Raw genomic sequence first — 23,009 nt, 5'->3', positions numbered from 1 at the left:
ACTGGCGGCTCTGGCTGCTCCATGTAGACGGACAGCTCCATGCAGACTGGCAGCTCCATGCAGACTGACTGCTCCATGCAGACTGACAGCTCCTTGCAGACTGACAGCTCCTTGCAGACTGACAGCTCCTTGCAGACTGGCAGCTCCTTGCAGACTGGCATCTCCGGCTGCTCCATGCAGACTGACAGCTCTGGCTGTTCCATGAAGACTGACAGCTCTGGCCACTCCATGCAGACTGACAGCTCTGGCTGCTCCATGCACACTGACAGCTCTGCCTGCTCCAAACATGCAGGAGACTCCATCAGCGCAGGAGAGGAGGAAGGCTCTGGCTGCGCTAAACAGGCAGGAGACTCCAGCAGCGCTGTAGAGGAGGAAGGCTCTGGCTGCGCTGAACAGGCGGGAGACTCCGGCAGCGCAGGAGAGGAGAAAGGCTCCGACAGCGCTGAACCGTCGGGAGGCTCCGGCAGCGCAGCAGAGGAGGAAGGCTCTGGCTGCGCTAAACAGACGGGAGACTCCGACAGTGCAGGAGAGGAGAAAGGCTCCGGTAGCACTGGAGAGGCGAGGCGCACTGTAGACCTGATGCGTGGTACTGGCACTGGTGGTACTGGGCCGAGGACACGCACAGGAAGCCTGGTGCGGGGAGCTGCCACCGGAGGGCTGGTGTGTGGAGGTGGCACAGGATGGGCTAGACCGTGAAGGCGTACTGGAGATCTTGAGAGCAGTGTTGGCACAGGACGTGCAAGGCTAGGGATGTGCACAAGAGGCCTGGTGCGTGAGGCTGGCACCAACTTCACCAGCCTACTAACACGCACCTCAGGACGAGTATGGAGCGCTGACCCAGGTGCCATCAAATCCCTGACACGTTCTGTCGGGCGAATTCAATGCAAAAAGCACCAACACAGCAACTCCCTCATTTCTCTCTCCTCCAATTTCCCCATTAACTCCTTCACAGTCTCTGCTTCGCTCACCTCCAACACCGGTTCTGGTTTTGGTCTCCTCCTTGGCTCCTCACGATAAACAGGGAGAGTGGGCTCAGTTCTGACTCCTGACGCTGCCACACTCTCCCTGAGCCCCCCCCAAGAAATTTTTGGGGCTGACTCTCGGGCTTCCATCCGCGTCGCCGCACTGCCTCCTCATACCAGCGCCTCTCAGCTCTCTCCGCCTCCAGTTCTTCTTTGGGGCGGCGATATTCTCCAGGCTGATCCCAGGGTCCTTCTCCAAAAAATTTGTCCTCCCATGTCCATTCCTCCTTTCGCTGCACCTGCTTGTTACCACGCCGCTTGGTCCTGTTGTGGTGGGTGATTCTGTAACGGCTTTCTTCTGTTGAAGGAGTAGCGGACCAAAAATGCAGTGTGGTATTTTTGAGACGTGTAATGAAGGACGAAAAAACACGAACAATACAAAAACAACAAACGGAACGTGAAAACCTAAACAGTCCTATCTGGTGAAGACACAGAGACAGGAACAATCGCCTAAATATGGTTCCCAATCAGAGACAACGATAATCACCTGACTCTGATTGAGAACCGCCTCAGGCAGCCATAGACTACACTAGACACCCCACAAAACCCCAAGACAAAAACACACCACAATAACCCATGTCACACCCTGGCCTGACCAAATAAATGAAGATAAACATAATAATTTTGACCAGGTCGTGACAGAGTGGTTGACAAACGAGTTTTAATGACTCCACCCTAAGTGAATGTAAACTTCCGACTTCAACTGTACATATGATATGAGTAATGTAAGACATGTAAACATTATTAAAGTGACATTTATTTAAATTGGCATTGCATAAAGTGACTAGTGATCCATTTTTTAGTGGCCATTGATTGGGTCTCTATGTGGGCAGCATCATCTCTGAGTTAGTGATTGCTGTTTAGCAGTCTGATAGCCTTGAGATAGAAGCTGTTTTTCAGTCTCTCCGTCCCAGCTTTGATGCACCTGTACTGACCTCGCCTTCTGGATGACAGCGGTGTGAACAGGCACTGGCTCGGGTGGTTGTTGTCCTTGATGATCTTTTTGGCCTTCCAGTTACATCAGGTGCTGTAGGTGTTATGGAGAGCAGGTAGCTTGCCCCCAGTGATGCGTTGTGCTGACCGCACCACCCTCTGGAAAGCTTTGCGGTTGAGGGTGGTGCAGTTGCCTTACCAGGCTGTGATACAGCCCGACAGGATGCTCTCGAATGGTGCATCTGTAGAAGTTTTTCAGGGTTTTGAGTGACAAGCCAAATTTCTTCAGCCTCCTGAGGTTGAAGAGACGCTGTTGCGCCTTCTTCACCACACTCTGTGTGGTTGGACCATTGCAGCTTGTCTGTGACGTGTACACATAAAACTTTCCACCTTCTCCACTGCTGTCCTTTCGATGTCCTTTCGATGTAAATGTAGGGGAAATGGCACGCATGGCTTACAGAAACAGTCGCTTTCAATCTAGGGATTTTGTGGTTAATTGAGGTAAAACAGTAATTCTGCTCATGTGCATGTATGAACTACACATTGACACATCCAGACCAAAAAGGTAGGTTTTTAAAAGACTTACTAGTCTCCAAAGTACCAGAGAATGTCTTTAAAAGAAACATAGGCACCATGGGTCTATATAGGCTATTTCAATCATATTGAAATTAATTTCATGTTCAATCCATTGAGTTATATTTTGCGACTAGGCTTCTATCTGTTATTTTTGCCTTATTGTGGTTCATGATGTGTGACAACGTGTGCAATGATGTGCCCAATCTTTGATTTAGTGCTATTATTGGGTAAGCATAATAAGCCGCCCCAAAAGACTATTTGCTGCCATAGGTAGTAATATTTCTCTAGGGGCTGATCTGTCGTCAGTATTGTGGAAAAATTCTAATGTTAAGGTAAGATTTGAATGGAGAAAGCTGATCTGAGAGCAACGCTGCTTTTCTTTCAACCCTATCCATATCAACATATGGTCAAATGACTCACTTAGAGAACATTCTCTCTACATGATCATTTGGGAAACACTTAAAAAGTTGCCTCGTAAATAACGATGCATCTGGTGCGATCATTGTAATGTATCAGTTACATCGCAACTGGGAAACAAGACCTCGATCAGTAGACTGGAAGCGTCACTTAGGGGAGAGGCTTTCAGATAGTTATTTTGGCCACTTGTGAGAGTAAACATCATTCCTGTTAATCTGTTCTGTTGAATTGTTATCACATGTTAATCCTCTTGAGCAAATTTTCACATCCCTGCGCGAAATGTAATTAGCATTGTATATTTATTTGATAAAAATATTTCTGTTAAAAACCTAGATATGTGTTTTTTCCAGGGTCTGCGTCTCAATCCACCACATTCGCTGATATTGGCCTTTCGCAACTATCGGTGTCTGTCAGTCCATTAGGCATCCCAAAAATCAGTCTTCTCACAAAAATGTCTACAGCATCCATATGGTTTGACCTATAAACTGTTATAACCCCATAATGGAACAAGTACAGTACCAGTCAAAAGTATGGACACAGGTCCATTCAAGGGTTTGTCTTAATTTTTTAAATATTTTCTGCATAGTAGAATAATACTGAAGACATCAAAACTATGAAATAACACATGAAATCATGTAGTAACCAAAAAAGTTTTTAACAAATCAAAATATATTTAATATTTGAGATTCCTCAAAGTCGCCACCCTTGGCCATGATGACAGCTTTGAACACTCTTGGCATTCTCTCAACCCGCTTCACCTGAAATGCTTTTCCAAAAGTCGTATAGTCCTTACACAGCCTGGAGGTGTGTTGGGTCGTTGTCCTGTTGAAAAACAAATGATAGTGCCAGTAAGCGCAAACCGGATGGGATGATGTGGTAGCCATGCTGGTTAAGTGTGCCTTGAATTCTAAATAAATCACAGACAGTGTCACCAACAATGCACCCCCACACCATCACACCTCCTCCTCCATGCTTCATGGTGGGAACCACACATACGGAGATCATCCGTTCACCTACTCTGCATCTCACAAAGACACAGCGCCTGGAACCGCACATCTCAGAATTAGACTCATCAGACCAAAGGATAGATATCCACCGCTTTAATGTCCATTGCTTGTGTTTCATGGCCTAAGCAAGTCTCTTCTTATTATTGGTGTCCTTTAGTAGTGGTTTCTTTGCTGCAATTCACACAGTCTCCTCTGAACATTTGATGTTGAGATGTGTCTGTTACTTGAACTCTGTGAAGCATTTATTTGGGCTGCAATTTCTGAGGCTGGTAACTTATCCTTATCCTCTGCTGCAGAGGTAATTCTGAGTCTTTCTTTAGTGTGGCAGTCCTCATGAGAGCCAGTTTTATCATAGTGCTTGATGGCTTTTGCGACTGTTCTTGAAATTGTCTTAAAGTAATGATGGACTGTTGTTTCTCTTTGCTTATTTGAGCTGTTCTTGCCAAATTGGTCTATCTTTTGTATGCCACCTCTACCTTGTCACAACACAACTGATTATTTCAAAGCAAATTAATTTTTAACAAGGCACGCCTCTTAATTGAAATGTATTCCAGGTAACTACCTCATAAAGCTGGTTGAGAGAAAGCCAAGAGTGTGCAAAACTGTCATCAAGGCAAAGGGTGGCTACTTTGAAGAACCTCAAATATAACATATGTTTTTATTTGTTTAACACTTTTTTGGTTACTACATGATGTGTTATTTCATAGTTTTGATGTCTTCATTATTATTTTACAATGTAGAAAATAGTACCAATAAAGAAAAACCCTTGAATGAGTAGGTGTGTCCAAATGTTTGACTGGTACTGTATATGTCAGACGTTTTTCTCTACGACCCCGACAAGCGTCAAGGGACTCATCTGAATTCAGTAACGCTGATCGGCCAACTTCCATCTGTCATGTTCAAACGGTTTGGGCTACACATATGATCCCTCTATGGAAAGACTCTAGAGCAGGGGTATTCAACACTTACCATATAAAATCTGGAGCCCGCTGGTTTTCTGTTCTACCTGATAATTAATTGCACCCATCTAGTGACCCAGATTTAAATCAGTTCCTCATTAGAAGGGAACACTGAAAATATGCAGTGGAACTGAGGTCCAGACTATATTTGTAGCTTTAATGAGACAACTGTAGTTCCTTATGAGCCTATGCAAATCCCAAATTTGGGATGCTTACCACATTACTACAATATGTAAATACTAATGTTACTAATATTATATTAAAACATGTATGTAATTTGCAAACCTCGCAATAAGCCACATCTCCTGAAAATAACCCACATTAAAAAAGACACAGCTGTTGGTTCAACCCAGCATGAACATGAATATAACCTAATTGATGGTTAAATTACAACACAACATGTTCGGTTATTCACCCAACCCAACTGGCTTGGTCAAAATAACCCCGTGTGCTTTCAGTCTAATATTTACCCAGTGCTGGGTTACCAAATAACCCAAAAGTGTAGTAACTGTTACAGCTTACATTTACAAATGCACTTACCCAACCCTGCACATACTACGTGCACACACATACAGTACGCATGCATGCACCTACACAAACAAACAAACAAACAAACACACATACAAGCAGTCATGTATTCAAATACACACACAACCACAAAAGGGCACACACACACACACACACACACACACACACACACACACACACACACACACACACACACACACACACACACACACACACACACACACACACACACACACACACAAGCAGTTACGCATACAAATTCACACACATGAACACACAAACACGTTGTAAGGATTAAGTAGAACCAGATTTTGTGTTGCAGAGCCGTGAACAGGGATGGGCGGGTGGCACCCCACCCTTTCCAGACAACTTGATCAATTAGTAACCATGGTAACCAGGCAGCACAGGCTCCCACATAGGTCAAATTGTTTCCCACATCAACGTAACTGTTAATAGCGCCATGGCAACAACAACATAAAAATAGAATAGATATAGATGCTCTGTCCGTCACCTTCACCCAGAAATAAGGCAAATCGCTTCAACTAACTAAAAACCTGAAAAAAAGTATATTTTGGGATTTATGAAGAACATCAATATTTATATGCAATGCAAACCTCTACTGCAATTTGTTTTTTCTGTATAACATCTTACGCAATTTGTTTTTCCAATTGCAGTGGGGTAAACAGCAGAGAGAGAGAGAGAGAGAGAGAGAGAGAGAGAGAGAGAGAGAGAGAGAGAGAATCCTCGTCCCAAATGACATTCTATTGTATTTCAGTCCTGTGCTCTGGTCAAAGTAGTGCACTATATAGGGAATAGGGTATCATTTGGGATTCCAGCATACAGTATGGGCATAAACCTCTATTCAACAGGCATTTAATCTATATTGCCTGTCAGCAAACACACCTGAACACTACCCCTCAGAGGACGAGATCCCAATCATGGCTGCCTTTACATTATCATTTTGGCTATAGAATGATCTGAATCTGTAACCTTCACATGCAGTAACACATAATGGCTCGTAATTACTCCTCTTTCACCCCAGCTGCCAAACTCACCCTGATTTAGACAACCATCCTGCCCATGCTAGATTATCGAGACGTAATTTATAGATCGGCAGGTCAGGGTGCTCTCGAGCGGCAAGATGTTCTTTACCATTCGGCTATCAGATTTGCCACCAATGCTCCTTATAGTACACATCACTGCACTCTATACTCTTCTGTAAACTGGTCATCTCTGTATACCTGTCACAAGACCCACTGGTTGATGCTTATTTAGAAAACCCTCTTAGGCCTCACTCCCCCCATAAGAGATATCCACTGCAGCCCTCATCCTCCACATACAAGACCTGTTCTGCCAGTCACATTCTGTTAAAGGCCCCAAAAGCACACACATCCCTGGGAAGCTCCTCTTTTCAGTTCGCAGCAGCTAGCGACTGGAATGAGCTGCAACAAACACTCAAACTGGACAGTTTTATCTTAATCTTTTCATTCAAAGACACTCATACTGACAGTTGTAGCTGCACTGAATGATGTTTTGTTGTCTCTACCTTCTTGCCTTTTCTGCTGTTGTCTGTGCCCAATAATGTTTGTACCCTGTTTTGCGCTGCTACCATGTTGTGCTGCTGCCATGTTATGTTGCTACCATGTTGTTGTCATGTGTTGCTGCCATGCTATGTTGTTGTCTTAGGTCTCTCTTTATGTAGTGTTGTGTTGTCTCTCTTGTCGTGATGTGTGTCCTATATTTTTATTTAATTTATTTGTATTTTTAATCCCAGCCCCCGTCCCCGCAGGAGGTTCTTCTGCCTTTTGGGAGGCCATCATTGTAAATATGTATTTGTTCTTAACTGACTTGCCTAGTTATATAAAGGTACAATATATATATATACTGTATATAATATATACACTGCTCAAAAAATAAAGGGAACACTTAAACAACACAATGTAAATCCAAGTCAAGTGCTTTCACTCTAGTGGTAGCATGAGACGGAGTCTACAACCCACACAAGTGGCTCAGGTAGTGCAGCTCATCCAGGATGGCACATCAATGCGAGCTGTGGCAAGAAGGTTTGCTGTGTCTGTCAGCATAGTGTCTAGAGCATGGAGGCGCTACCAGGAGACAGGCCAGTACATCAGGAGATGTGGAGGAGGCCGTAGGAGGGCAACAACCCAGCAGCAGGACCGCTACCGCCGCCTTTGTACAAGGAGGAGCAGGATGAGCACTGCCAGAGCCCTGCAAAATGACCTCCAGCAGGCCACAAATGTGCATGTGTCTGCTCAAATGGTCAGAAACAGACTCCATGGTGGTGGTATGAGGGCCTGACGTCCACAGGTGGGGGTTGTGCTTACAGCCCAACACCATGCAGGACGTTTGGCATTTGCCAGAGAACACCAAGATTGGCAAATTCGCCACTGGCGCCCTGTGCTCTTCACAGATGAAAGCAGATTCACACTGAGCATATGTGACAGACGTGACAGTCTGGAGACGCAGTGGAGAACGTTCTGCTGCCTGCAACATCCTCCAGCATGACCGGTTTGGCGGTGGGTCAGTCATGGTGTGGGGTGGCATTTCTTTGGGGGGCCGCACAGCCCTCCATGTGCTCGCCAGAGGTAGCCTGATTGCCATTAGGTACCGAGATGAGATCCTCAGACCCCTTGTGAGACCATATGCTGGTGTGGTTGGCCCTGGGTTCCTCCGAATGCAAGACAATGCTAGACCTCATGTGGCTGGAGTGTGTCAGCAGTTCCTGCAAGAGGAAGGCATTGATGCTATGGACTGGCCCGCCCGTTCCTCAGACCTGAATCCAATTGAGCACATCTGGGACATCATGTCTCGCTCCATCCACCAACGCCACATTGCACCACAGACTGTCCAGGAGTTGGCGGATGCTTTAGTCCAGGTCTGGGAGGAGATCCCTCAGGAGACCATCCACCATCTCATCAGGAGCATGCCCAGGAGTTGTAGGGAGGTCATACAGGCACGTGGAGGCCACACACACTACTGAGCCTAATTTTGACTTGTTTTAAGGACATTACATCAAAGTTGGATCAGCCTGTAGTGTGTTTTCCACTTTGAGTGTGACTCCAAATCCAGACCTCCATGGGTTGATAAATTTGATTTCCATTGATATTTTTTGTGTGATTTTGTTGTCAGCACATTCGACGATGTAAAGAAAAAAGTATTTAATAAGAATATTTAACTCATTCAGATCTAGGATGTGATATTTTAGTGTTCCCTTTATTTTTTGAGCAGTGTATATATATATATAAAAGACATCCTGCCCAATTCTGGTTTTATTCCCACTTATTGGTCTCTTGGCCAATGACAGTGATCAGATCTTTTCACATCAGATCTTTTTCAGAGCTGATCTGATTGGTCAAAAGTATCAGAATTGGCCTGCCTGTTTAAATGCAGCCAATGTTTCCCTGATGGTATCCTAATGCCCAAATAGTGCACTACTATTGACCAGAGTAAAGCACTTTATATGGAATAATGGACACATTTTGGACCCATTTCCAGTCACACCTTTAACACTTTACCCATCTCAACCATGATAAACATAGAGCACAACAGGAAGATAGAGACAGGTACGGTGACCTTGAGGCTGTTCTAGGGTCAGTTTGGGCCACAAGTGTTATGGTCATGGACAATGGGCTATAGCTAGCAGTCAACACTGGACAGACAAACCCACTGTCTCCCTGCTCTGAGTTTGTTACATTATGACTAATGTTATGACTAATTTGTATCCCAAATGACACCCTATTCCCTACATAGTGCAGTACTTTTGACCAAGGTGCACTGTATAGGGAATAGGGTGCCATTTGGGATCCATTCTTGTATTTTATTTCACCTTTTTTTAACTAGGCAAATATACCCTTTTCCTCATGATAATGCAAGGTGGAGAAAGTATTGGTTCACATGGATGTGATGTGTGTGCCAAGTCTATATTAGTATGTGTGCGTCAGCTACTATAAGGCCCCTAAGCCTTCTGCATGGGTTCCCACCCTCCCTGGTTCCTACCTCCTTGTTCTGCTGCTAATAACCATGCGAACCCGTCGTCACTCCCCGGTTCACACCACATCATTAAGAAGAACTTTTTATGCCACAATAACTACCGCCCTGTAGCACTCACATCTGTGAAGTGCTTTGAAAGGCTGGTTATGGTACACATCAACTCCATCATTCTAGACATCCTAGACGAGGGGTCTCCAACCTTTTCTTACATGACAGCTACTTTTAAAAATGAAACATGTCACAAGCTACTAATCTTTTCCGAGCTATCGAATAGGCACATTCTTCTCTTCTCCGTTCACCTGCAACTCCTCTCCAGGTAGAAGATAATGTAGTGCACTGTGTCTTCTGTCCATATACCTGTTAAAATAATGGTTCATAAGAACTCTAAGGGGGCAATTTAAAATCGGTGATTTTTCTCCCCAGATTGTTTTATATTTTTCTAAATTACGTATCGAATCACATTTTATTGGTCACATAACACGTGTTTAGCAGATGTTATTGCGTGTGTAGCGAAATGCTTGTGTTTCTAGCTCCGACAGCGCAGTAATATCTCACAAGTAATATCTAATAACATATACCCAATACACACAACTATAAGTAAAGGAATGGATTTTAGAATATCTAAATATATGGACGAGCAATGTCAGAGAGGCATAGACTAAGATACAGTAGAATATAATAGAATACAGTATGTACATATGAGATGAGTTGTCACGACTTCCGCCGAAGTTGGCTCCCTGCCTGTTCGGGCGGTGCTCGGCGGTCGTCGTCACCGTCCTACTAGCCACTACCGATCCCTTTTTCGGTTGTCTGTTGGTTTTGTCTTATTAGTTTCACCTGTGTGTATTTTAGTTTAATTAGCGTCCTTATAGATAGTAGGTTGTCCCGCCCTTGTTTTGTGCGGGATTGTTTTTTGTTACTCTGTCGTATGGTGGTTTTCGTATGTGTATTCTCCGGACTATTTGGTCCTGTGTTAGGGCTGGTCAATTGTATGCGCCCTGTATGTTGGCGTGACCGTTTTGTGCGCCAGAGAATAAATTGACGATCTACTGAACCCTGCTCTCTGCACCTGATTCCACCCGCTACTCCTAGTATCCCGTGACAGAATCCCGCACCTACAATGGAATCAGCAGGAGCAGCCACGTCTCCTCTCCCATCGATGGAGGAGAGGGTCCTCCATCACACCAGCGTGCTTCACAGGATTGGTTCGGCCATGGACCAAATGATGGAGAGGATGGATCGATGGGAGAGGAGTGGCCTTCCCACCTCATCTCCAGCACCCCCTCCTTCAGCACCTCCTGTTCCTGCAACCACATCTGGCTCCGGGGCTCTTCGGCTGACGCTCCCACGGGAGTATGATGGAACGGCGGCTGGGTTCCAGGGTTTCCTTCTCCAACTGGAACTGTACCTGGCTACCGTGCGTCCTGCTCCCTCCGGAGAAGAGAGCGTGAGCGCCCTCGTCTCCTGATTGACTGGGCAAGCCCTCGAGTGGGCCAACTCAGTGTGGAATGGTCCGGACTCTGCGAGGGATAATTACCCAGAGTTCACCCGCCGATTCCGAGCTGTGTTTGACCATCCACCAGAGAGTCGGGCGGCGGGTGAACGGCTGTTCCACCTGCGTCAGGAGACGAGGAGCATACAGCACTTTGCCCTGGAGTTCAGGACCTTGGCCACAGGAGCAGGGTGGAACGACAGGGCCTTGATAGATAATTTCCGATGCAGTCTCAGGGAGGACGTCCGCAGGGAGCTAGCATGTCGGGACACCACCCTCACACTGGATGAACTCATTGACTTGGCTATCCGTCTCGACAACCTGCTGGCTGCCCGCGGGCGTTCGGATCAGGTCCTGTCGTTTCCACTTCCCAGCCCTCCTGCCCCTATCCCTATGGAGTTAGGAGGGGCGGCTTCGAGGGGGACCGGAGGAGGAGTGTCCTACTGCACCAGTTGTGTGGTCGGCGAGGGCACACGGCCGACCGGTGCTGGAGGAACTCGTCTGGGAGACGGGAGGGCAGGCGGAGCACTACTCGATCACCCCAGGTGAGTAAGCACCAGAATCACCCAGAGCTTCCTGTCGGTCATATGTATGTGTTGACTTCTTTCCCTGGATTCTTTCCCTCTCTACAGCATAAGGCGCTAGTCGATTCAGGCGCAGCTGGGAATTTCATGGATCGTGGGCTCGCGTTAAGGCTAGGGATTCCACTGGTGTCGTTAGACCTACCTTTCCCCGTGCACTCCTTAGATAGCCAACCATTAGGGTCAGGAATGGTTAGGGAGGCTACGGTACCGCTAGACATGGTAACGCAGGGGGATCATAAGGAGCAGATTAGTCTGTTCCTTATAGATTCACCTGCGTTTCCAGTGGTGTTGGGAATTCCCTGGCTAGCTCAACAAAACCCGGTGATTTCCTTGTGACAGGGAGCTCTTAAGGGGTGGTCAGAGGAGTGTTCAGGCAGGTGTATAGGAGTTGCCGTTGGTGCGACTACGGTGAAGAGTCCAGACCAGGTTGCCACCGTGCGCATTCCCTCTGAATATGCCGATTTGGCTATCGCCTTCAGTAAAAAGAGGGCGACCCAATTACCACCCCATCGTCGAGAGGACTGCGGGATAAACCTTCTGGAGAATGCTGCACTTCCTAGGAGTCACGTGTATCCATTGTCCCAGGAGGAGACAGTAGCGATGGAAACACATGTTGCTGAATCGCTGGGACAGGGGTACATTCGGCCCTCCGCATCACCCGTCTCCTCGAGCTTCTTTTTTGTGAAGAAGAAGGATGGAGGTCTGCGTCCGTGCATTGATTATAGAGGTCTAAATTCCATCACAGTGGGGTTTAGTTACCCACTACCTCTCATCGCTACGGCGGCGGAATCATTTCACGGGGCGCGCTTCTTCACAAAACTGGACCTGAGGAGCGCGTTGGTCAGCAGAGGCGGGCAGAGCTTTCAGTCGTTTGAAAGAGCTGTTCACCAATGCGCCCGTGTTGGCGCATCCGGACCCCTCTTTAGCGTTCATAGTGGAGGTGGATGCGTCCGAGGCTGGGGTCGGGGCCGTGCTGTCCCAGCGCTCGGGCGTGCCACCCAAGCTCCACCCGTGTGCTTTCTTTTTGAGCAAGCTCGGTCCAGCGGAGCGAAACTATGACGTGGGGGACCGGGAGTTGTTAGCTGTAGTCAAAGCTCTGAAGGTGTGGAGACATTGGCTTGAGGGGGCGAAACACCCTTTTCTCATCTGGACTGACCATCGTAATCTCGAGTATATCCGGGCAGCGAGGAGACTAAATCCACGTCAGGCTAGATGGGCAATGTTGTTCACCAGGTTTCGGTTTACCATCTCATACCGGCCAGGCTCCCAAAACACCAAAGCCGACGCACTGTCCCGCCTCTATGATACCGAGGAGCGGTCCGTTGAGCCAACTCCCATCATTCCACTGTCATGTCTCGTTGCACCGGCGGTATGGGAGATGGACGCAGAGATAGAGAGGGCCTCACAGTTAGAGCCGCCCACCCCCCCCCCCTAACTGTCCAGTGGGGACTCAGTACGTGGCGAGGGGGGTCCGGGATAAGCTGATCCGGTGGGCTCATACTCTCCCCTCCTCGGGTCATCCTGGCATCGAGAGGACAGTGCGGAGTCTTAGAGTAATGCAAAATATGTCAACATTATTAAAGTGGCCAGTGATTTTAAGTCTAAGCATATAGGTAACAGCCTCTAATGTGCTAGTGATCAACTGCTAGTGATGGGCATTCCGAGTCTTTTCTGTGAGTGGGGTCTTCGTTCAGTAATGCTTAGAAATTGAACTAAAATCTAATTTAAAGCCTAAGTCAAATGTGATTTCAAATACATTTTAACCTGACCAAACTATTAGATGGCCTGCAAAAAGAATAATGACTAAATGTAATGCACTGAAAAAATGTTGTATGGACCAGAATGAGGCTCTCTCCTCCCTATATTGTTCCTGCAGTGAGGAATTACCTTCTTCAGAGAATGTTTTTATAAATTATCTGCAGATAATTGATGTCTGGGGCTAAAAAAGCAATAGTAACAATATAAAAATATTCAACCACTACACACATTTCTTGTTAACAAACTACAGTTTTGATAAGTCGGTTAGGACATCTACTTTGTGCATGACACAAGTAATTTTTCCAACAATCGTTTACAGACAGATTATTTCACTTATAATTCACTGTATCACAATTCCAGTGGATCAGAAGTTTACATACACTAAGTTGAATGTGCCTTTAAACAGCTTGGAAAATGCCAGATAATGATGTCATGGCTTTAGAAGCTTCTGATTTACATACTTTACATACTTTACATACTATACAAAATCAAAAGAAATCAGCCAAGACCTCAGAAAAACAATTGTAGACCTCCACAAGTCTGGTTCATCCTTGGGAGCAATTTCCAAATGCTTGAAGGTACCACGTTCATCTGTACAAACAATAGTACACAAGTATAAACACCATGGGACCACGCAGCTGTCATACTGCTCAGGAAGGAGACACGTTCTGTCTCCTAGAGATAAACGTAATTTCTTGCGAAAAGTGCAAATCAATCCCAGAACAACAGCAAAGGACCTTATGAAGATGCTGGAGGAAACAGGTACAACAATATCTATATCCACAGTAAAACAAGTCCTATATCGACATAACCTGAAAGGCCACTCAGCAAGGAAGAAGCCACTGCTCCAAAACCGCCATAGAAAAGCCAGACTACGGATTGCAACTGCACATGTGGACAAAGATCGTACTTTTTGGAAACATGACCTCTGGTCTTGATGAAACAAAAATAAACTTTTTGGCCATAATGACCATCGTTATGTTTGGAGGAAAAAGGGGGAGGCTTGCAAGCCGAAGAACACTATCCCAACCCTGAAGCATGGGGGTGGCAGCATCATGTTGTGGGGGTGCTTTGCTGCAGGAGGGACTGGTGAACATCAAAAAATAGATGGCATTGAAGGAAGGAAAATTATGTGGATATATTGAAGCAACATCTCAAGACATCAATCAGGAAGTTAAAGTTTGGTCACAAATGGGTCTTCCAAAGACCCCAAGGATACTTCCAAAGTTGTGCAAAATGACTTAAGGACAACAAAGTCAATGTATTGGAGTGGCCATCACAAAGCCCTGGCCTCAATCCCATAGAATGTGTGGGCAGAACTGAAAAAGCATGAGCAAGCAAGGAGGCCTACAAACCTGACCCAGTTACACCAGCCTTGACTTCTGTAGTAGCTGGGAGCTTGCGATGTGTTATACTTGTGAGATTTGTTTATGACAGTTTGTGGTGGAACACATGTGGGCCTACTTTCAGAATTGTTTGGCGAGCTACTCATAGGTGGTCTGCGAGCTACTGGTAGCTCGCAATCGACCTGCTGGAGACCCTGCTGGAGACCCACTCCAATCTGCATACCGCCCAAATAGATCCGAGGGCGACGCAATCTGAACTGCACTCTACACTGCCCTCACTCAGATAGATAATAGGAATACCTATGTGAGAATGCTATTCATTGACTACAGATCAGCGTTCAACACCATTGTCCCCTCCAAGTACCTCACCAAGCTTAGGATCCTGGGACTGAACAACTCCCTTTGCAACTGGATCCTGGACTTCCTTAAGGGCCGACCCCAGGTGGTGAGGGTAGGAAATATTACCTCCGCCACGCTGACCCTTAACACGGGGGCCCCACATGGGTTGTGATCATGACGATGATAAGTATTCAGACCCTTTAGGCAGTACTTTGTTGAAGCACCTTTGGCAGCGATGACAGGATTGAGTCTTATTGACGCTACAAGCTTGGCACACCTGTATTTGGGGAATTCCTCCCATTCTTTGCAGATCCTCTCAAGCTCTGTCAGGTTGGATAGGGAGCGTTGCTGCACAGCTATTTTCAGGTCTCTCCAAAGATGTTTGATCGGGTTCAAGTCTGGGCACTGGCTGGGCCACTCATGGACATTCAGAGACTTGTCCCAAAGCCACTCTTGCATTGTCCTGGCTGTTGCTACTCTCTTTTTATCATATATGCATAGTCACTTTAACTATACATTAATGGACATACTACCTCAATTAGCCCGACTAACCGGTGCCCCCGCACATTGGCTACCCGGACTATCTGCATTGTGTCCCACCACCCAACCCCTCTTTACGCTACTGCTACTCTCTGTTGATCATATACGCGTAGTCACTTTAGCCATACCTACATGTACAACCTCAATCAGCCCGACACAGTCTTTTTTAATGTTGTTTTTATTTCTTTACTTATCTATTGTTCACCTAATACCTTTTTTTACTTAAAAATTGCACTGTTGGTTAGAGCCTGTAAGTAAGTATTTCACTGTAAGGTCTACACCTGTTGTATTCGTTGGACGTGACAAATAAACTTTGATTTGATGGTGCCAGGTTTCCTCCGGACGTGACGCTTGGCATTCAGGCCAAAGAGTTGAATCTTGGTTTCATCAGATCAGAGAATCTCCAAGTGGGCTGTCATGTGCCTTTTACTGAGGAGTGGCTTCCGTTTTTCCATTCTACCATAAAGTCCTGATTGGTGGAGAGCTGCAGAGATGGTTGTCCTTCTGGAAGCTTCTCCCATCTCCACAGAGGAACTCTAGAAATATGTCAGAGTGACCATAGGGTTATTGGTCAACTCCCTGACCAAGGCCCTTCTCCCCCAATTGCTCAGTTTGGCTGGGCGGCCTGCTCTAGGAAGAGTCTTGGTGGTTCCAAACTTCATCTATTTAAGAATGATGGAGGCCACTGTGTTCTTGGGGACCTTCAATGCTGCAGACAGTTGTTTGTACCTTTCCCCAGATCTGTGCCTCGACACAATTCTGTCTCAGAGCCCTACAGACAATTCCTTCAACCTTTGTTTCTGCTCTGTCATCTGTGGGGACCTCATATAGACAGGTGTGAGCCGTTCCAAATCATGTCCAATCAATTGAATTTACCACAGGCAGACTCCAATCAAGTTGTAGAAACATCTCAAGGATGATCAATGGAAACAGGATGCACCCGAGCTCAATTTTGAGGCTGTAATGTAAGAAAATGTGGAAAAAGTAAAGGAGTCTGAATACTTTCCGAAGGCACTATATACAAATACCTAGCAGCCAACCTGCTTGCACTAATCCCATCTAATTAAACACATATACTGTAACATACCAGCACGCTGTCAGCAACACTTACTTTCATACAAAACATACAGCTAACGTAAAAGTATTGGTAAAAGTATTGTTCTGTGTCATTGCACTGCATTTTCCAGTAACCTCAAAGAAGCTGGCGGCAAGTCAATATCAACATTATAGTGACATACTTTACACTAACTCATTACATAATTACATTTAAAAGGTATTTTACTAATAATAAGAGGTATTATGAAGACCAATGTATGATTAACTACAACATCATTCCCTGTAACGGTTACAGATGCTTAGACAGCTACTACTTGCTATGACTGTGTTTTTTGAAATCAACCACAGCTGAATGCACTGACTATGCTTTGGACAAGAGCATCAGCTAAATTATTAAAATGTAAATGTCTAACGAAAACTTGCAAAGCACACTGCTGGGTATTATTCCAGTGAGCTCCGCCCTCAAACTATTTGTATTCTGATCAAATGTGCCCTTGTTTGGGGACTAAGGTCATTAGAATAATAACCAGCAGTGTGTTTTTACAAGTGTTCATTTTTACATTTACATTTTGATAATTTAGCAGACACTTGTATCCTGAGCGATTTACAGTCAGTGTATTAAACTAAGGTAAACAATAATACCACAGTCATAGCAAGTAAAAAGAGGACGTTACCATTACCGAGAATGTTGTAGTTAAGCGGTCAACTTACACATTTAGACTAAGTAAACAGACTATTAAGAACACCTTCTTAGTATTGAATGAATTGAACCATGCGTTGCAATTTGCAACAGTCACCCGAACCTGACAGAGGGGTGTGCAGGGCTACTACACAGCACTCGTGGAAAGCGGGTCACAAGGCAGTCACTGTCCGCTGAGTAGCTAGATACTACCGATTGCCATGAGTTAATAGGTCATGTAACTTAAGTGCGCTAATGTTGATAGAAAGAAGTGCCCTGCTATACGCACCAACACCAAACTGCAGGCTATAGTCCTATAGGGATACAGTAAGGGTTATCTAATAGAAACACCTACCCAGGCACCCAGCTTAGTCCCTTCACAGAAAGAGAGACACATAGAACGGTGCTTACCTTGTTTCTCTGTGGGGAGCAGAATGGGGCTGAGTGTTTTGGACGCGACGCTGGAGCACGCTCCCCGTCCCTCTAGCAGGGCTTGCAGTGGTCGGGTCTCCCCGGGTTGGTGCTGACAGGTCAGCCCGGAGCCACAGCGTCCGGTGTACACTCCACACGCCTGACCCTCTGCAAGGGCGCACGTCAGACAGCACCCACAGCCAGGCTCCCTTACCCTGTCGGCGCAGTCTTTTGCCAGAGGCTTGCACTGCATGAGAGCCACGGTGTCACACGGCTCGCATCGGACCACCGTCCCCACGGTCTCCGCGAACCGTGTGAATGCAGCGAGCACGGCAGTGAGACAAAACAAGCATAGACCGGGCATTCTGCCGAAAAGCTGGTCACAAAGGGACAGTAGGCGAGTTGTCAACTAGGCTTACGGGGACTCTCCGTGTCAAAGAGTGCCGGATAGCCTTCTCCATCTATTTTATTTTACGCGAACTTGTTGTTTTATACAGGCTGAAAAAACAGCCAACAAGTCACACCCTTCATATGAATAATGTAAACGGAGAGCCCGGATCTCGAGGTACCACGGACATCGACACACAGGCTCCTGTAACCTAAGTGTTTATTTGTTTTTATTTACACATTGTCCTGCTTAGAGTACATTTAGTCATTAGAAATTGATGTGACTTTCCATGCCTTTTATTCAGATCAGTGTTAGGAATGTCTGTCACCTTACCTACATTTCAGCACAAGTGAAGGACATTTGATTCAATAAACATTTTCCTTCATGGTGTTGTTGTTACTTGACTGTGTTGAGTTAATTTCCGTCTTTCAAAGTTAAAAAGATGGGGAGGTGCACCGTTATATTTCCCAATATGCTTTTTTGCAGGTATAATTATTAGAATAGCTTGATTTAATTGATTGATTAATTGATCTTATACTATACAAAGATAAATAACGTATCAGTAAATAACTTACTGATTATTACTTACTGATTATCCAATCAGTAAGGGGTTGGATTTATTACACCCATTACTGAGGTGTTAGTCCAGTTTACATGGCATAGGTAGTCTTATTTGTTAAAAATATTGAACAGTAATTAAGATTTCCTTGTAAAATTGCTTGTTAGATGACTCGAATATCACTCGGGTTGGGGATATAGAAATGCTCAGATTTTGAGTGAACATACTTTTTCTTGTGGCCAACTACCAGGAAGTTTGCAAAGACGGATTGATAAGTGCTGCCATGTTCGTGGTTTTCCTGCAAAAAAAAAACAAATAGGCTACTTTGAAAATGATGTCGCGGGGGAAAATGTATTGGTCACGGGTTGTGGGTTTTCAGCTATTTCTAAGTTGCACGGTGGGCCGCCAATGCATTACTCTTAAAAATAAATATATTTCCATGTGACCTGCTCCTGAGTGAGACAGGCTGTTGCTGAGTGAGTGAGTGAGTGAGTAGTAGTAGTATTAGGAGAGAGAGAGAGAGAGAGAGGCCGCAGTAGGCAGACATGGCTCTCAAGAGAAGACAGGCTATGTGCACACTGCCCACAAAATGAGGTGGAAACTGAGCTGCACTTCCTAACCTCCTGCCCAATGTATGACCATATTAGACACACATATTTCCCCCAGATTACACACAAAGAATTCAAAAACAAACCCAAACTCCCATATCTACTGGGTGAAATACCACAGTGTGCCATCACAGCAGCAAGATTTGTGACCTGTTGCCACAAGAAAAGGGCAACCAGTGAAGAACAAACACTATTGTAAATACAACCCATATTTATGCTTATTTATTTTCCCTTGTGTACTTTAACCATTTGTACATTGTTACAACAGTGTATATATACATACTATGACATTTGTAATGTCCTTATTGTTTTGAAACTTCTGTATGTGAAATGTTTACTGTTCATTTTTATTGTTTATTTCACTTTGGTATATTATCTACCTCACTTGCTTTGGAAATGTTAACACATGTTTCCCATGCCAGTAAAGCCCCTTGAATTGAAATTTAATTGAATTGAAAGAGAGAGCACTACAGTTATTGGCTGAGTCAGTGAGCGAGATGAGAGAGAGCAGCACGTTCACACGTTGTGTCAACTTTTTACCAGTTGTAGGAAGGCTATTTAGATCGTCCTTATGAAGACACCTATTTCCAAACCTTTTTCCATGAAACATATTAATACTCTATAACTGATGCACATCAAGAAATAATGAAGACAAAGCACTGGAAAACGACTTTGGGCACACTAGAGCGCAAAGCACTGGACAACGACTTTGGGCACACTAGAGCGCATTACATAAATCTGCTCGGAGGTGGTTTAAACTGCATTCTAATGTTGAATGCTTAAAGAAATCGGTATCAAGCGAAGTGTTTTATCTGTGCTCATTTCTTGGGTCTTGTGGGCTGCTGGAGTGGAAATTTGAAATGGAAGTTTTGGAACTCCCTTGCGTGGTTCTTTTTGTATGGGGAAAAGTCCTCAATAAACGGACAGGCTAAATATGGAGAATAATACATTTGCCTTTGTTGTCCATCAAGTAGCCTATTAAGGTAAATGCCATTGTATGCTACCATTTGATACAATACATACGTTGAAATTACGATATCACTAGAGTTGCAAATCAATTTGTGCCACTTCTGCAGCCTACCTGGAGCTGGCAAACCAATTGAATACATAACCTATATCTTCAGTTTATTGTTGTGAGAAATTTATTGTTATTGTTGTTGTGTTATTATGAACGCATTCGATTGATGGTAACAGTAGCCTGATTAAGCTACACGTAAAACACAATTTAAAAAATAAACACTGGCTGTTGTTTAAGCATATTCAGTTCATATACATATTATTAATATTTGATTCAGTGATTGAAATTATGACCCCATCCTCAGTAGCCTATTCCAGCAGGCTGTTGGGGAAACAAGCACTTCTTACTGCGAAATGGCCTCGCTATTCATGTTGAATAAATGTGTATGTTCATTTGAACTAAGCAAGCTGCTAAATCGTTCAGTTTACATCTTGCCTACATCTTGTCTAGGCTACTGTAGACTATTTGAAATGAGATCTAGGCCTATCAGGGGCTATGGGCTACTTGCCTTTATCTCAAAAAACTATAGCAACATTTTACAAGAATTATAAACCCAGATTTTAGTCTGTAGCCTATGCCTATTGAATTGACAAGTCAATCTCGCAAATGGGCTATTTTTAACGGTTTGTAGTCTTCAGATCTGGCACATAATAACAGAATTGCCAGCAAATTGCCTAACATTCGTTTTTTTATGTTAATCCAAATGTTTCTTGCTCAGAGATTTCGAGATCCTCTGTCCAACTTCCATCACTCTCCTGTATGATTTAGCTATAGTCAAGCACATGAGCAAAGGGGATGTATTTACAACTAGAAACCTGGTTCGAACCCTGAATGCTGATTGTCTCAAAGCCGTGGTATATCAGACCATATACCACAGGTATGACAAACCATTACTTTTTACTATTGTAATTGCGTTGGTAACCAGTTTATAACAGCATAAGGCACCCTGAGGGTTTGCGGTATATGGCTAATATACCACGGCTAATGGCTGTATCCAGGCACTCCTCGTTGCATCACGCTTAAGAACAGCCCTTAGCCGTGGTATATTGGGCATTTACCATACCCCCTTGTGCCTCATTGTTTAACCATCCATTGATGGGAAATGATCTGGCAGGTTTAATAAGGCAAATTACCTTTGCTCTTGTCACATATTCAAGTTCATTTATTACATCATGTCATTGCTTCAATATTCATTCTTTTGAGGAAACTCAAACACTTCTTCTAACATCGTTAAATGGTTTATTGAATACTGAGCAATGGGGCAGGGGGGGGGGCCTTGGTCAGGGAGGTGACCAAGAACCCAGTGGTCACTCTGACAGAGCTCTAGATTTCCTCTGTGGAGATGGGAGAACATTCCAGAAGGACAACCATTTCTGCAGCAATCCACCAATCAGGCCTTTATGGTAGATGAGAGCGCACTTGGAGTTTGTCAGAAGGAACCTAAAGTACTCTCAGACCATGAGAAACATGATTTTCTAGTCTGATGAAACCAAGATTGAACTCTTTGGCTTGAATGCCAAGCGTCACGTATGGAGGAGACCTGGCACCATCAGCGGCAGGGACTGGGAGACTAGTCAGGATCAAAGGAAAGATGAACGGAGCAAAGTACAGAGAGATCCTTGATGAAAACCTGCTCCAGAGTGCTCATGTCCTCAGACTGGGGCAAAGGTTCACCTTCTAACAGGATAAGCACATAGCCAAGACAATGCGTTAATGGCTTCTGGATGAGTTTCAGATTTTTTACATTTATTTCATTTTACCTTTATTTAACCAGGTAGGCCAGGGGGCAGTTGTTGTTGGGAGTGGGGAATCAGGGACAGTAAGGGGCAGGGAGGAGCGATCAGAGGGAGTAATGGACGGGTGGATGGTATCGTGAGGGTTCTGGGAGAGAGATGGATTCTTTCAGGGGATAGGGGATTTGGAAGGTCGTGTTTCCCAAAAATGAAATAAAATCTAAATAAAATGTTATGTCACATGTGCCGAATACAACAGGTATAACAGGTAAACCTTACCTTGAAATGCTTACTTAACCAATAACCAATAATGCAAAAATAAGAGTTAAGAATATATTTACAAAATTTAAGTTGAAAAAGTAACACAATAAAATAACAATAATGAGGCTATATATACACACAAGGGGTACTGGTACCGAGTCAATGTGCGGTAGTAGAGGTTAGTTGAGGTAATTTGTACATGTAAGTAGGGGTAAAGTGGCTATGCATGGATAATAAACAGCGAGTAGCAGCCTTGTAAAAAAGGGGGGAGGGGTAAATGAAAATAGTCCAGGAAGTCATTTGATTAGCTGTTCAGCAGTATTATGGCTTGGGGGTAGCAGCTGATAAGGAGCCTTTTGGACGTAGACCTGGCGCTCCGTTACCACTTGCTGTGCGGTAGCAGAGAGAACAGTCAATAACTAGGGTGGTTGGAGTCGTTGGCCTTTTTTAGGACCTTCCGCCTGGTATAGAGGTCCTGGATGGCAGGAATCTTGGCCCCAGTGAATTACTGGGCCACACCTACTACCCTCTGTAGCTCCTTGAGGTCGGATGCTGAGAAGTTGCTATATCAGGTGGTGATGCAACCAGTCAGGATGCTCTCGAAGGTGCAGCTGTAGAACTTTGAGGATCTAAGGTTTAAGGATCTCGAAGCTCTCGACCTGCTCCACTACAACCCCGTCGATGAGAATGGGGGCGTGCTCAGCCCTCCTTTTTGTGTAGTCCACGATCATCACCTTTGTCTTGATCACCTTGCGGGAGAGGCTGTTTCCCTGGTACTCTGACC

At 44.9% G+C, this 23,009-nt stretch overlaps 1 protein-coding gene across 1 annotated transcript in view; it reads right to left on the bottom strand.

Moving 5' to 3' along the window:
- Positions 1-18,084, bottom strand: part of LOC135556216 (insulin-like growth factor-binding protein 3) — a 72,866-nt gene extending 54,782 nt beyond the window's left edge. Inside the window, exon 1 of the mRNA XM_064989224.1 lies at positions 17,659-18,084. Within this exon, the coding sequence (XP_064845296.1) occupies positions 17,659-18,022 (364 nt within the window). The 5' untranslated portion in view covers positions 18,023-18,084. The remainder of the gene's footprint in view (positions 1-17,658) is intronic.
- Positions 18,085-23,009: the final 4,925 nt, after the last annotated feature.

Source organism: Oncorhynchus masou, chromosome 15 (genome assembly GCF_036934945.1).
Source record: "Oncorhynchus masou masou isolate Uvic2021 chromosome 15, UVic_Omas_1.1, whole genome shotgun sequence".
NCBI lineage: Eukaryota > Metazoa > Chordata > Actinopteri > Salmoniformes > Salmonidae > Oncorhynchus > Oncorhynchus masou.
This window is presented reverse-complemented; position numbering and strand designations above follow the sequence as displayed.